The following is a 14,110-nucleotide window of genomic DNA, read 5'->3' on the forward strand; positions in this document are numbered from 1 at the left end:
GTTCTTAGGGTTGGTTTTGGTGTTTAGTGTTTTATCATCCCTACCTGCGTCTTTCCTCTGTGCTCTGTTCGTGTCCCGGAGTTTTGTGTTGTAAAGCAGTCTGTGATTTTTCTGTTTTACTTCCAGGTCTGTGTATCGTTATGCCCATTAGTTCCAGCTGTGTCCACCCCTGCGTGTTATTTCCCCTCATTACCTTGTGTGTATTTATAGTGCGTGTCTACCTTTGTTCCTTGTCGTGTCGTCTGCATTACTCTGTGTAACCCAGTGTTCATTCTGCGTCTCTCTGCCATCATTCTCTGTGCATTTTGCTCCTCATCCTGTGTCCTTATGTTTTCAGGTTAGTTCTTTAGTTTTCCCCAGTTTATGTTTGTTGACTCCCCGTTCTGCTCTTGCTGTTTTGCCACTTTGTCACTTCTGTAAATAAAGCTCACTCGCACCCCAGCCAGTACCTGCATTTTGGATCCTTCTTCTCACCACACCACACGACTGCTGCCCCAGCCGTGACACCTTTAGAATGCACATAACTTGTAAATATCCATAGGGTGAAGGTAAAATTCTGTTTAATTTCAAAAATATGCAAAGTTATTTTACAAAAACATAAGCTATAAAGAAACTTTGTTCATTTATTTTTCCTGGAATGATATCAGAAAATACATGTGCGAGTAAAGATTCATGTGCAATAAGGCAGCTATTACTGTTATTACTAACACCACAGCCTTTAGTGATTCACCATGTGCTTTAATATAATATAATTTTCAAACCAGTGCTATTACAATAAAGCAAAACGCTGTATGTGCAATCAATCAACATAACAGCCTTATAAAACACTAAACTAATGCCAGATGAGTTTCATTTAAAACTAACATCTGATATTCACCAGGCCACTGGTGAATATGTGACAAAACAGCAATTTTCAGTTGTTTTGCCTCTGATCTCTGAAAGCAGGTGCAGAAAAGACAGTTGATCTATCGTCTAATCTCTAAGATAAACTGCTTGCCGCAAAGACTCTATTGAAATAACAAGAAAACTTCAAACTACATTTGAGCTGTTAAAATGTTCCCACTTCATACATCCATATACATTTTTTTGTGTCAGTTGGTATCTTATCTGATACTGTTTCTTCTTAAACTCAAGTATATAACAATGTTTCTAAGTTAATATTACATTACACATTCCAACAGCACACACAAAGGAACTTCTCAGGGTATTGGTAGTTGTGTGTAAGCTAGGTGTTGGTGCTTCGTGTTTCACTGCTTGTCTTAGTAACTGCGGTTTTAGGCTTTCTCAGTGACATCATAAACCACAGGAAGATGAAGAAACCTGCATGGAACAAGGAAGAGAGAGGGAGAGAAGCAAATGTTTAGACTGTGTACAGGAGATGCAATGAGTATGCACATTTCAAAATAAAAGTAGTAATTCATCTATGTGTCAGAATCTGCAGGATGTACAGATTGTAAGTTGTGAGAGACCCAAACGCAGACGCTTGGAGACAGATTGATTGAAACTTAAAGCGAATAATTCATTTAATGAATAGAATAGAATAGAATAGACCTTTATTTTCATTGTACATGTACAATGAAAAAACACCACAGGCTGACTTCCATGAGTACAAATGGAAACTGTAGTCTACAGATCTAGAATTTAGAAAATCACACTAACTAGAGCATGAAGCCAAGGAGAGAGGCTTGACTGGGGAGGAGCAAAGAAAGGGGGAAAAAACCTCACTGGGAAGCGAGTAACAGAAACAGGTGCTTTGAAAAAGGATCAATGGAGACAGTGACAATATATACACTGAAGGTTGATTAGAGGAGCGAAGACAGCTGGGGAGAACAAGACATGGCTGAACAGAATGATCAGACAAGACAAGAGGAATAAAACCCAAGACAACAAACAAGGAACACAAACTCTAAAATAAAACAGGAAGTGAGATAACTAACCAGGGAAAATACGGAAACATGAATGAACTAAATACATGGTGCCCAAAATAAAAAGAAAAGTACACAGAGGGTGAAATTAACACAGTAAACACAGATGAATACAACACTAGCAACTATAAACAGAAATATGGATTTTTTGCCATGAGAGACCTAAGTATTTTTTTTTCCAATAGAAAGCGCTTTCCCTTAAACATAATGTGTTCCTCTCAGAAATGCAGTGCAACCAATATTATAGAGTAGACATTTAGAAGCCTTTGAATTCTTTGGTCTATTTTTAAAATTTCAAAATCTTCTGTGACTCTCCAAAAATCTTGAATCACTACAAAATAATATTTTTTAAAATGTATTGTAAATGACCTGCACACCTGCATTACTTTGTTTCCCATGAGGGGGCCACACAGAAACTTGTGACCTACAATAGCTCTAATATCATGACAGAACTGAGCTTAATGCTCAAAAATGTTATACAGACCTTGCAGTGAGTTCAGGATGCAGAAGAGGTAGACGCCAGCAGTGGTCAGGTAGCCAAAAGAGAAGAAGACCAGGCCCCAGGTAATGCCGAGCAGAGTCATGACTCCCAGCAGGGTACAAATGTCTTTCTTGGCTCTGTCACGGTTACTCTGCCCAAACTAATTTGGGAAATATACAATGACACAGGAGATTATATACAATCTCACACAGTTAGATAAATGTGTTTAAATAGTCAATACTAAACTATGTTTTTTGTTTGATTGTTTTTAAATAAATTACTACAAAATGTAATACAGTGCTCAAAAGATTTAAAGGAACACTTTGAAAACACAACAGATCTCAATGGAAAAAAAAATGATATGATGAATGGTGTCTTTAAGGATCTCCTCACAGATCTGGACCAGGGCATCACTGAGCTCTTGGACAGTTGAGCTGGAAACTGGCACTATCGGATGGACCAAAACATAATGTCCCCGAGGTGTTCTATTGAATTTAGGTCAGAAAAGTGTGGGGGGCAGTTAAGGTATCAGGTCTTTCATTCCTCAGGAACTGCCAAATGAGACCAGGCATTGCCATGGACCAGGAGGAATCAAGAACCCACTGATCCAGTTTAGGGTCTGACAATGGGGCAAAGGATTTCATCCTGATACCTAATGGCATCCATAGCTCTCGCTGTTAATTTCATTAACGTCAAACCTGCTGAAACTGATGAAACACTCCCTCTGCTACTGAACTGACCAGATCAGTATCCCAGAAGTTCACTTCATCAAGTTGCCTTAATGCTACACTCTGAATAAAAAGTATTCCTTTATTTTTTTTGAGAATGTACTTGGTCTTAAAAGCTAACAGACAATCATATAGTTCATCCTTTAAAAGGAATGACTAATGTAAAATAAAAATTAACAATAGTGGTGACTAGAGATAGTCTTTATTTTTCTTGTTATGTAAAACTACCAGTTGTTGATAAGACTAATTTATTATTATTTTTTGAGCTTTCATACGACATGTTGACAATAGCAACACAAAACTGCCCCGTACCTCTGTGCTTTTGCGTAGAATCCAAACTCGTCTGATTGTCACCGCAAACATGATCATGTTAAAGAGGAACACCAAGATGAATGGTCCCAGTGTAGTCCCCATCTTTACCTTGTCATCGGTTATATAGCATCTAAAAGAAAGGGAGTTTAGATAATACGTGTTTGAATTAAGAAGTACTTTCTGTAATAGAAATCCTATTGCAGGTGTATTGGTGCATGCTCAATCATCCAGGTAGGGAAATCGCCCCAAAAGGTTGATTCTGTTCATCTGGACGTAGTGTTTTCAGTGCGAGAAACTTTTCGTCACTCATCCAAGTGACTTCTTCAGTCTCAGCTGACTGCAGGTTTCCTCAAGCCTTTCCCATCATTTGAATGAGTGACGAAATGTTTCTCCTACTGAAAACATTACATCCAGATGAACAGAATTAACTTTTTGGGGGTGGGTATAGCGGATAATTTAGATACATGTAGTAAAATATACCAGAGACTACTCAGTATAGGCAAATAAGTGTTTGGTAAAATTGAGTTTGATTTCTATCCCTTTTATGACAGTTTTCCTCTACACTCTGATGCGTATACCGACAGTTAATAAATAAATATGAATTGTTATTTTAAATTTTCTTTTTTCAATTTTACATGCTTGCAAATATTTTCCTTACATATGAGTGTTGTTGGAGTTAGACGTGTCCAGAGAGACAAGACCATAAAAGCTTCTGCCTATGATCACCACCACTGACACAATGACTGCAGGAACACCTGAAACACAAGAACTGAACAGTTATTTAAATGATGATATTAACAGCTTCTTGCTTAAATTATTCCACTCACCCCATCCCACCATGCTGAGTTTGAGCAGATATCTCTTGATGTAGATGTTGAAGACTTTGACTAAGAGAAGGTAGAGGTGGAATCCCTCCAAGGCCATCCAGCTGAAAGTGGTCAGCAGAGAGTAGTGAAGGGCAAGAGCCATGTATAAACAGAGCCCAGTGGAGGACACTGCTGCTACGGTGGAAGTTAACAGGAAATGCAGGTTGAGGAGGATCAGGGCGATCACGAGGTTGATGTGGACCTTCATAGAAAGATCTTCTCTGACTTTTCTGGCAAATACAGGAGATGTGATTCACAAACTTTTTGGTTTTGTTCTATTAGGGATAAAATTAGACCAAATCTAGAAGTATGGACAATATAAACAGAGATATGATGGCATAAGGAAAAAAGACTAAAATAAAGAAAAAAGACAAAAAGGTTATTCATTGACAGTGGTGTTAAAAAAGTCAGATAGGACTGGAAGATGATAGTAGATGCTGAAGAGTCGATGGGGTAGGAGGATTCTACTAAGAACAGCAGAGAAAGAACGGATTGAGGTTTGAATCATGTCATTCAATAAATTACCTATTTGTGATGAAAAGCAAAACAGTGATGACCAGGGCAAAAAGAGACAGACTGCAGCCAATCAGCGTGATGTATGTTAAAATCTCCTGGTCTTTAGATGAGAGGGACCCAGTGCCATTTGTGTCAGAAACAGGCACCTGTGGAGAAAATACATATACACTTTTGCAGCAGTTCATTTGTGACAAGTAGTCAGTGAATATAAATTAAAAACAAAAAGACACAAAAACAGTAAAGCAGTCAATACATAATAAGCAACAAGAATAGAGGAAGTGTATGTAACAGTGCAGTTTGATAGAGTACAATAAGCAGGAGACAGACGCATGATTTGGGAAATACAGTCGTTTGTCAAGTTTTAATATTTCTTTTCGTCATCATTCAAGTCTTTGGCTATATCAAATTAAAATCACGACACCCTGAACATGATTTTTATTTCAGGGAGTTTCAGTAAATTAAAGTGACCAGCATAGGTGTTGTAAAACGAAGATGTAGATGAAAAAAAAAAGTCACAGATAAGATAGGGATGATACTAACAAAGAAATGAAGATTGTAGTCATGAGTGTAAAGGGAGCATTTGTAACAGAACAAGATGACTTTTTTTTTTTTAAATTGGGGCATCTAGTGGCAGTATCAGGAATCACATGAGGTAGGCAGGGCACACCCAGTGCAGCAACATTCTTAACACACTATGGTTGAGGAAACATTTTGGCAAGAGATGAGTGTTGTAGGTTATGAATACAGTATAAAGGAATCTTTCTGTTTTAACATATAGCAATATTAAACATACAGTAAAGTCAGTACTATGAAAATCTTGAGTCACCCCTTAAGTATTTATATTTAGCTTCTAAGGGGTCAGTAAAAAAAAAGCTTGTCAAAAAGCCATTCTTCAGAAAAGCTTGATGCACAATAAATTACATAAGAACTGTATTGAAAATCACTGGTAACATGTCTGATGGAGGGATGACATTTTTTATATGGAGGAGGTCATGAGAGAGGTACAACAGTGAGTGTCTGCAGCTGTCTGTAAGACACAGTGGGGGCTCTGTCATGTTTACACTTCAGCCAGTGGTGTTGTGAATCTTATCAAAGTTGATGTAATTATGAACACAGTAAAGGTACTGTCAGATTTTGATTGGCCATGCAATACCATCTGGAAAGTTTCTAATTGTTTTATTTTTTAGCATTAAAATGATTCCAAAGATTATATTACTATAGTTAAAGAATACCTGGATAGAAAAACACACAGTGTGACCAACTTCACACCCGATCAGATCTGCACACTGTTAGACCTCTGCCTTACCACAACATTCAATTCAATTCAATTCAATTTTATTTATATAGCGTAAATCACAACAAAAGTCGCCTCAAGGCGCTTCATAGGTACAGAGAAAAACCCAACAATCATATGACCCCTATGAGCAAGCACTTTGGCGACAGTGGAAGGAAAAACCCTTTAACAGGAAGAAACCTCCGGCAGAACCAGGCTCAGGGAGGGCGGGGCCATCTGCTGCGACCGGTTGGGGTGAGAGAAAGAAAACAGGATGAAAGACATGCTGTGGAAGAGAGACAGAGGTTAATAACAGATATGATTCAATGCAGAGAGGTCTATTAACACATAGTGAGTGAGAAAAGTGACTGGAAAGGAAAAACTCAATGCATCATTGGAATCCCGGCAGCCACGTCTATTGCAGCATAACTAAGGGAGGATTCAGGGTCACCTGGTCCAGCCCTAACTATATGCTTTAGCAAAAAGGAAAGTTTTAAGCCTAATCTTGAAAGTAGAGATAGTGTCTGTCTCCCGAATCCAAACTGGAAGCTGGTTCCACAGAAGAGGGGCCTGAAAACTGAAGGCTCTGCCTCCCATTCTACTTTTAAATATTTTAGGAACAACAAGTAGGCCTGCAGTGTGAGAGCGAAGTGCTCTAATAGGGTGATATGGTACTACAAGGTCATTAAGATAAGATGGGGCCTGATTATTTAAGACCTTGTATGTGAGGAGCAGGATTTTGAATTCAATTCTGGATTTAACAGGAAGCCAATGAAGGGAACCTAATACAGGAGAAATATGCTCTCTCTTTCTAGTCCCTGTCAGGACTCTTGCTGCAGCATTTTGGATCAGCTGAAGGCTTTTTCAGGGAGTTTTAGGACATCCTGATAATAATGAATTACAGTAGTCCAGCCTGGAAGTAATAAATGCATGAACTAGTTTTTCAGCGTCACTAAGAGACAGGATATTTCTAACTTTAGAGATGTTGCGCAAATGGAAGAAAGCAGTCTTACATATTTGTTTAATATGTGCGTTGAAGGACATGTCTTGGTCAAAAATGACTCCAAGGTTCCTCACAGCGTTACTGGAGGCCAAGGTAATGCCATCCAGAGTAAGAATCTGGTTAGATACCATATTTCTAAGATTTTCAGGGCTGAGTACAATAACCTCAGTTTGATCTGAATTAAGAAGCAGAAAGTTAGCGGCCATCCAGGTCTTTATGTCTTTAAGACATTCCTGCAGTTTAACTAATTGGTGTGTGTTACCTGGCTTCATAGATAGATAGAGCTGCGTGTCATCTGCATAGCAGTGAAAATTTATGCTATGTCTTCTAATGATGCTGCCTAGGGAAGCATGTATAATGTAAACAGAATTGGTCCTAGCATCGAACCCTGTGGAACACCATAATTGACCTTAGTGTGTGAAGAGGACTCTCCATTTACATGTACAAATTGGAGTCTATTAGATAGATATGATACAAACCACTGTAGTACAGTACCTGTAATACCTACAGCATGTTCTAATCGCTCTAATAGGATATTATGGTCAACAGTATCGAACGCTGCACTGAGGTCTAGCAGGACAAGCACAGAGATGAGTCCACTGTCAGAGGCCATAAGAAGATCATTTGTAACCTTCACTAAAGCTGTTTCTGTGCTGTGCTGAGCTCTGAAACCTGACTGAAACTCTTCAAATAAGCCATTCCTCTGCAGATGATCTGTTAGCTGTTTGACAACTACTCTTTCAAGGATTTTTGATATGAAAGGAAGGTTGGAGATTGGTCTATAACAGAGGTTCCCAAAGTGTGGGGCCCGCCCCCTAGGGGGGGCGCAGAGCCATTGCAGGGGGGGCGCAGTATGAAAAGAAAAAAAAAAAAAAAAGAACGCTTGGACACTTCTAGCATAAGGGACAGGTTTTTGACGGGGCTCCCACACAAACGCAAAGCAGGAGATGAAGCATCGCCAAATATGTTTCCAAACCAACTTCCTTCCAAGCCAAAGACTAGAAAATATGGTGAAGCATATCTTCCCTTTGGCTTCACCTGCACAAGTGCCAAGGTAGGTCTCCCCTGCAAAATTAGTTTCCCTGCGTCGGGAGCACGCGCTGGGCTCTCCAAATCACAGACAGACAGTATCCAACATTCTTGATTTTTAGTTCACAAACACTTCTTGTAATGACTAACTACTCCTGACATTTTGGACATGTTAGCTCTTTATGCAGTAAAGTTACAGTGGGATACAAATAATATCAGGCTGATCCTGCCGTAATTTGTTCCCTCGGTTCAAATCACGGACTAACAGTATCCCACAGCTGTTTTTGTTTTTGAAGCCATTTTGCACAGAGAGGCATTTTTTGAAAAATGTATTGACAGCAATGTTGAATATTATTACATAGGGAAAAAAACAACTACATGTAAAATAATTACACCATGACGCCTCTGCCTTTCTAAATGGAGGGACAGTAACTGCGTGTGTATATGTAAGCGTGTAAAACCTGAAGATAGTCAGATTAACAGTAACAGTATTTTGTCTCTATCTGCCATTCTGCAATTCATCTCATGTAAACAATAACGTGGCGCACAGCGTGACGTGAAAAGAGGCACATACCTTTGTCGTTGCGTGACGAACTCTGTATTCCTCATCCACACATAAACGCAAAAAAGGAGTTTTAAATAATCTCCGTTTTCGGTGAATCGTAACGCCGTTTACGTGTTGACGAAAAGTTTTCGCCTGTGACATTCAAGAACGCACAGCAATGAGAGCTAGATTCGCTGATCTGGTCAGTTTTGTAGAGAAGCAGGCAAAGATCGCTTCTCACCCATTGTTTGGTAACATTCAGGACACCACTTTGTCAAGAGACAAGGGCAAACCAAATGTACGCAGAGAGAATGCACTGAAATTCAAGGAGAGGGAAAGCATCTTTGCTACTAATACGACACCTGTGTCAAACAGTGCTGAGCAGACAAAGAGGGAAAGGGAAAATGTAGGCTCTACAGGTGGAAGACAGTGTCTTTTCTGTCATAAGGGAGGGCATAACCTCAATACCTGCAGACTCCTCAAGCAAAAGCCCCACAGAGAAAGGCTTGATTTCCTCAAATCAAAGAGTTTGTGTTTTGGTTGCCTGTCACAGGGGCATTTGAGTAAGGGTTGCCAGCAAAGACACACGTGTGAGACTTGTTCTCAGAAACATCCCACCATTCTGCATAAGGAGCAGTACTCTCCTCCTGATAGTGACGCTAAAAGTATCAGGGAACCAGCAGCAATTTTTTCTCCAGCAGCAGGCAGTGAAACATGCGGTTGCACCGGGGCTGGCGAAGCAGTCTGTGCGCTTTCAATTGTGCCTGTGAAGGTCAGATGTTCAAGGAGCAACGCAACAGTTGAATCGTATGCATTCTTAGACCCAGGAAGCACTGGAACCTTTTGTACAGACGAGTTGATGAGGGATTTACACGTCACAGGAAAAAGGTCCAACATTCTGCTCCGCACCATGGGAAAAGAAGCGACAATCAGTACTCATGTCATTATGGGTCTCGAGGTCAGTGGTTTGGATGAGGACAACTTTTTGAAGATTCCCCAGGTTTTCACACAGGCAGAGATTCCAGAACATTCCACAACAGAGCGATGTGGACAGATGGCCTTATTTGAAGGAGGTTCAGCTCAAGCAGATTAATGGAAAAATTGGTATGTTAATAGGAACGAATGTACCAAAGGCGCTTGAGCCCTGGAAGGTTATCAACAGTGAGGGCAACGGCCCATATGCTGTAAAAACTGCACTAGGCTGGACGATTAATGGACCTCTGCTAAGAGAAGAGGGTAGTGCTCAAGGAGCTGTTGAGTGGCCACCGGTGATGGTGAACAGGATATCGGTGACAAAGCTAGAGGAGCTCTCGCAGCAGCAAATGAAGTATGACTTCCCTGAGCATGAGTCGTCCGAGAAAATGGAAATGTCAGCCAGAGACAGACAATTTATGGAGTCTGTGTCGCTGTCAGTGAAGCAGGTTCACAGTCACTACACCATTGGCCTTCCTTTAAAGAACAAGGGGGCTGTATTTCCAAACAACCGTGTTGTGGCGGTGCGAAGAGCAGAAGGCCTGAAACGGAGGCTGTTAAGAGACAGTGAGTTTCATCAAGAGTACACAAAGTTCATGACAGAGACACTGGAAAGGGGCTATGCCGAAGAAGTTCCCGTGGCAGAAACTTCTAAAAGTGGTAGCAGAATATGGTATCTCCCACATCATGGGGTCTACCACCCAACCAAGCACAAATTGAGTGGTATTTGACTGTGCATCCACGTATCAAGGCATGTCACTGAACTCACAGCTGTTGCAGGGGCCAGACTTAACCAATTCCCTTATAGGTGTTTTGATCAGGTTCAGGCAGGAGCCAGTTGCCTTCATGTCTGATATTGAAGGCATGTTTCATCAAGTCAGGGTTCCCGCTGAGGATGCTGATCTGTTGAGATTCTTGTGGTGGCCACAGGGAGATCTTGGTAAAGGCCTCAAGGAATACAGAATGGTAGTTCACTTGTTCGGTGCAACTTCTTCACCAAGCTGTGCATGCTACGCGCTGCAAAGGTGTGCTGAGGACGATCAGGCGAGGTTCAACCATATTGCAACAAACACTGTTCTAAGGAACTTTTATGTGGACGATTGCCTAAAATCTGTTGGCACTGAAGAGCAGGCAATCTCACTGATTCAGGACCTCAGGGCTTTATGCGCTGCAGGAGGTTTCAAGCTCACTAAGTGGATTTCCAACAGCAGAGTCGTGCTTGCATCTATACCTGAGGATGACAGGGCCAAAGAAGTCAAGGAGCTCGATCTTGAAAGGGACTGCCTCCCTATTGAAAGAGCTTTAGGGGTTCAGTGGTGCGTGGAGTCTGACACGCTGAAATTCAGAGTTCTGGTTGAGAGCAAACCACTCACAAGGAGAGGTCTGCTTTCGATGGTAAGCACTATATATGACCCACTTGGGATCTTATCCCTCTGATCTTGCCAGTGAAGCACATCCTGCAAGAGCTAAGCAGAACAAAGCATGCATGGGATGATATCATGCCAGAAGCTCTGTCTCTGCAGTGGCAACAATGGGTCGACAGTTTGCACCACTTAGCTAGGTTTGAGGTAGACAGATGTGTGAGACCAGTCAACCTTGGCAAGATCACTTCAGCTCGACTTCACCACTTTGCCGACGCAAGTGAAAGGGGTATGGCATAGCCACATACCTGGTTTCAAAAACAATCTGAACCAGCCACATAGTGCTTTCATTATTGGTAAAGCCAGGGTTACACCATTGAAGCCAGTTACCATACCACGACTCGAGCTTACTGCTGCAGTGGTGGCAGCAAAGATGGACAGGATGGTAAGAGCCGAACTGGAGTTGGAGCTGGAGGAGTCTGTCTTTTGGACGGACAGCACGTCCGTGATTAAGTACCTCAAGAATGAAACAGCGAGGTTTCGTACGTTTGTTGCCAATCGAGTTGCTGCCATTAAGGATAGATCAGCTGTCTCTCAGTGGAGATATGTGAACACCTTGGCCAATCCTGCAGACTTTGCTTCCAGAGGGCTCAGTGTTGGTGCCTTTCTCAAGGCAAAGACATGGATCACAGGTCCAGATTTCATCATGAAACCAGAAATGGAGTGGCCAGAAATGCCAGACAGTGTATGCCAGCCAATCTGTAATGACCCAGAAGTCAAAGAAGCATCAGTATATGCTCTTATGGTTGAAGAAGGTGCAGACGCCACCTCTCAGCTCATTCATCATTACTCAAGCTGGCATCGGGTTAAAAGAGCCGTTGCATGGGTCCTGAGATTAAAAGGTGTGCTGAAGCTTCTCACTCAAAAGAGGAAGGATTTAGAAGCGAATCTCTATTTTGGAAGGTTGGATGTAGGAAGTCAAAGGCTGGAGCAGGAGAAGCAAATGACCAGTGTTGGGACTAACGCGTTATTAAGTAACGCGTTACAGTAACTACGTTATTATTGTGGTAACGAGCACGGTAACTAGTTATTATGCCAAAACCAGGAACGCGTTACTCGTTACTGGGATTTAGATAGGCTCGTTACTCGTTACTTGCGGTGGTGCTATCGCGGAGCTTCCACAGATTCAATAACATTAGCAAGTGGTGGAAGCCAGCAGGTGGATGAAGGAAAAGGAGGCAAGAGGAGAGACCCCAAGCGGCCGCGGTCCGCGTGTCAGGTGAACTGAACTTCAGGTAAGAAGTTATGACCTGCAGTCTATCGGAGTCAGATATAAACCAAGTTTAGGTGGAGTTTATTTTCAGTATGCTGACTTTTTCGTACTGCGTGCTAGCTAGCATGACGGAGTTTCTATACAGCTGTGTGGGTGCTATGTTACTGATGTTGAACTTTATTTTGTTCATACGGTTAATTATTAGAGTTTCCAACCGTCCCGTAAAAACAGAATCGTCTCGTATTCAGAGAAAATATTTCGCGTTTGCGTACTGAGGTGAAAAGGAACACAGTTTGTCCTGGACTTCAGCTACAATGAAAAAGACACAAAGCTGAAGCTGCACAGCTGCCTCTTCTTCTCATTCTCTCCTCTCCTGTTTCTACTTCAATCACGAAACTGATCAGTGATCAGCTGATCGGCTTTTCTCTCTTGTTTATTTATCGCCCACTGCGCCAGAAAGAGGAAACCAGCGGATGTCGCGCTAAACAACAGCAGCACGTTTAAGCTTGATCAGCTGTTGTTAGAATTTATTTAATATTAATTTCTAGTATCAGCTGATGTTTGCTGGAGCCACAGCTGTAAAGCTGCTGGTCATGATATCGGTTTGGTTATCTGGTGAGAGGGAAACATGAAGATGAAACCAGGAGATGTCCTTACTGAATCATCAGAGCTGAACAGGTGATGGAGAAACAGGTTTACCTTTTAGGTGACATGGATGAGTTGAAGGAAGTTATGAACTGTTTCTGAGAGACAAATAACACCAGCATCCTTTTCTACATAGCTGACAGCTGGTAACTGTGCAGGGGCGGGTCTAGCAAAGTTTTGCCAGGGGCCAGGTAGGGCATTAACAGGGAAGGGGGGGCACAAGGAAATACTTTTCTTTATTATTCTCATTTAAAATGTCTAGCTTTTAAAAAATAATTATCTGAGTCTTACAACAAACGATTGATAGATTGATACATATATACCATCAGAACAGTGTACATCACTGTCACAACAGTGTTTGTTTTCATTCAAAGGCTTTATGATTTTTCCTATAATGGTGGGCGGTCTCTAGTCAAATTCCCCGGGACGATTTTTTTGTTCCAGTCCAGCCCTGTATGCAGCTCATCTGCAGTCTGGTGTTACCTACATCTTCCTATTCAGAAGGCAGAATTTCCAAGTTCTGAGTGCAATCAAAAGCACCACGACTGCAGTTTTTGTGTTGGATGTAAAAGCAGGCTAGAATCATGGCGGCGGTCAACGACGGTCCAGGCGGGATTTCTCTCGTGGAAATGTGCACATTATTTTTCCTTTCTATTGGTAGGTGGCACAGTGCACTTGTGGCAAGTAAGCAAGCTAGAAGACTGGCAGTCTTGCTGGGTATCCAGTTAGGAAGCAACACATTAACAAGAGAATTCTGAGTAAAACCAAAGTTACTTTCCCTAGTAACTAGTTACTTTGAAAGTAACGAGTAACTTGAAGTAACTGAGTTACTTTTTTAGAGAAGTAACTAGTAATGTAACTAAGTTACTAATTTAAAGTAACTTACCCAACACTGCAAATGACACACCTCAAAGCTAACCTTCCCATCTTGCCACTTTCTGTGAGTGAAATGGCTGAGGCGGAAGTAGAGATCGTGCGCTTCAGTCAAGGGCAGCGGTTTGGCGAAGAGATTGCCAAGCTGCGACAAGGAAAGACAGTGTCAAAGGATAGCCCTCTTTGTCAGTTGTCGCCAGTTGTACAAGATGGCATTCTGAGAGTGGGCGGCAGATTGAGCAGATCTAGCATGCAAGAGGAGATAAAACACCCTGCAATCTTGGCTAAGGATCAGCATATAGCCACTCT

At 41.6% G+C, this 14,110-nt stretch overlaps 1 protein-coding gene across 1 annotated transcript in view; it reads right to left on the bottom strand.

Annotated features, from left to right (window-relative positions):
- Positions 1-554: 554 nt before the first annotated feature.
- The window catches only part of LOC116325074 (adhesion G-protein coupled receptor G2-like), a 54,286-nt gene continuing 40,730 nt past the window's right edge, over positions 555-14,110 (bottom strand). Inside the window, exons 10-15 of the mRNA XM_039613525.1 lie at positions 4,838-4,974; positions 4,274-4,542; positions 4,105-4,201; positions 3,447-3,576; positions 2,410-2,566; positions 555-1,320 (exon numbers count right to left, since the gene is read on the bottom strand). Coding sequence (XP_039469459.1) covers positions 1,226-1,320; positions 2,410-2,566; positions 3,447-3,576; positions 4,105-4,201; positions 4,274-4,542; positions 4,838-4,974 — 885 coding nt within the window. The 3' untranslated portion in view covers positions 555-1,225. The remainder of the gene's footprint in view (positions 1,321-2,409; positions 2,567-3,446; positions 3,577-4,104; positions 4,202-4,273; positions 4,543-4,837; positions 4,975-14,110) is intronic.

Source organism: Oreochromis aureus, linkage group 1, assembly GCF_013358895.1.
Source record: "Oreochromis aureus strain Israel breed Guangdong linkage group 1, ZZ_aureus, whole genome shotgun sequence".
NCBI classification, from domain to species: domain Eukaryota; kingdom Metazoa; phylum Chordata; class Actinopteri; order Cichliformes; family Cichlidae; genus Oreochromis; species Oreochromis aureus.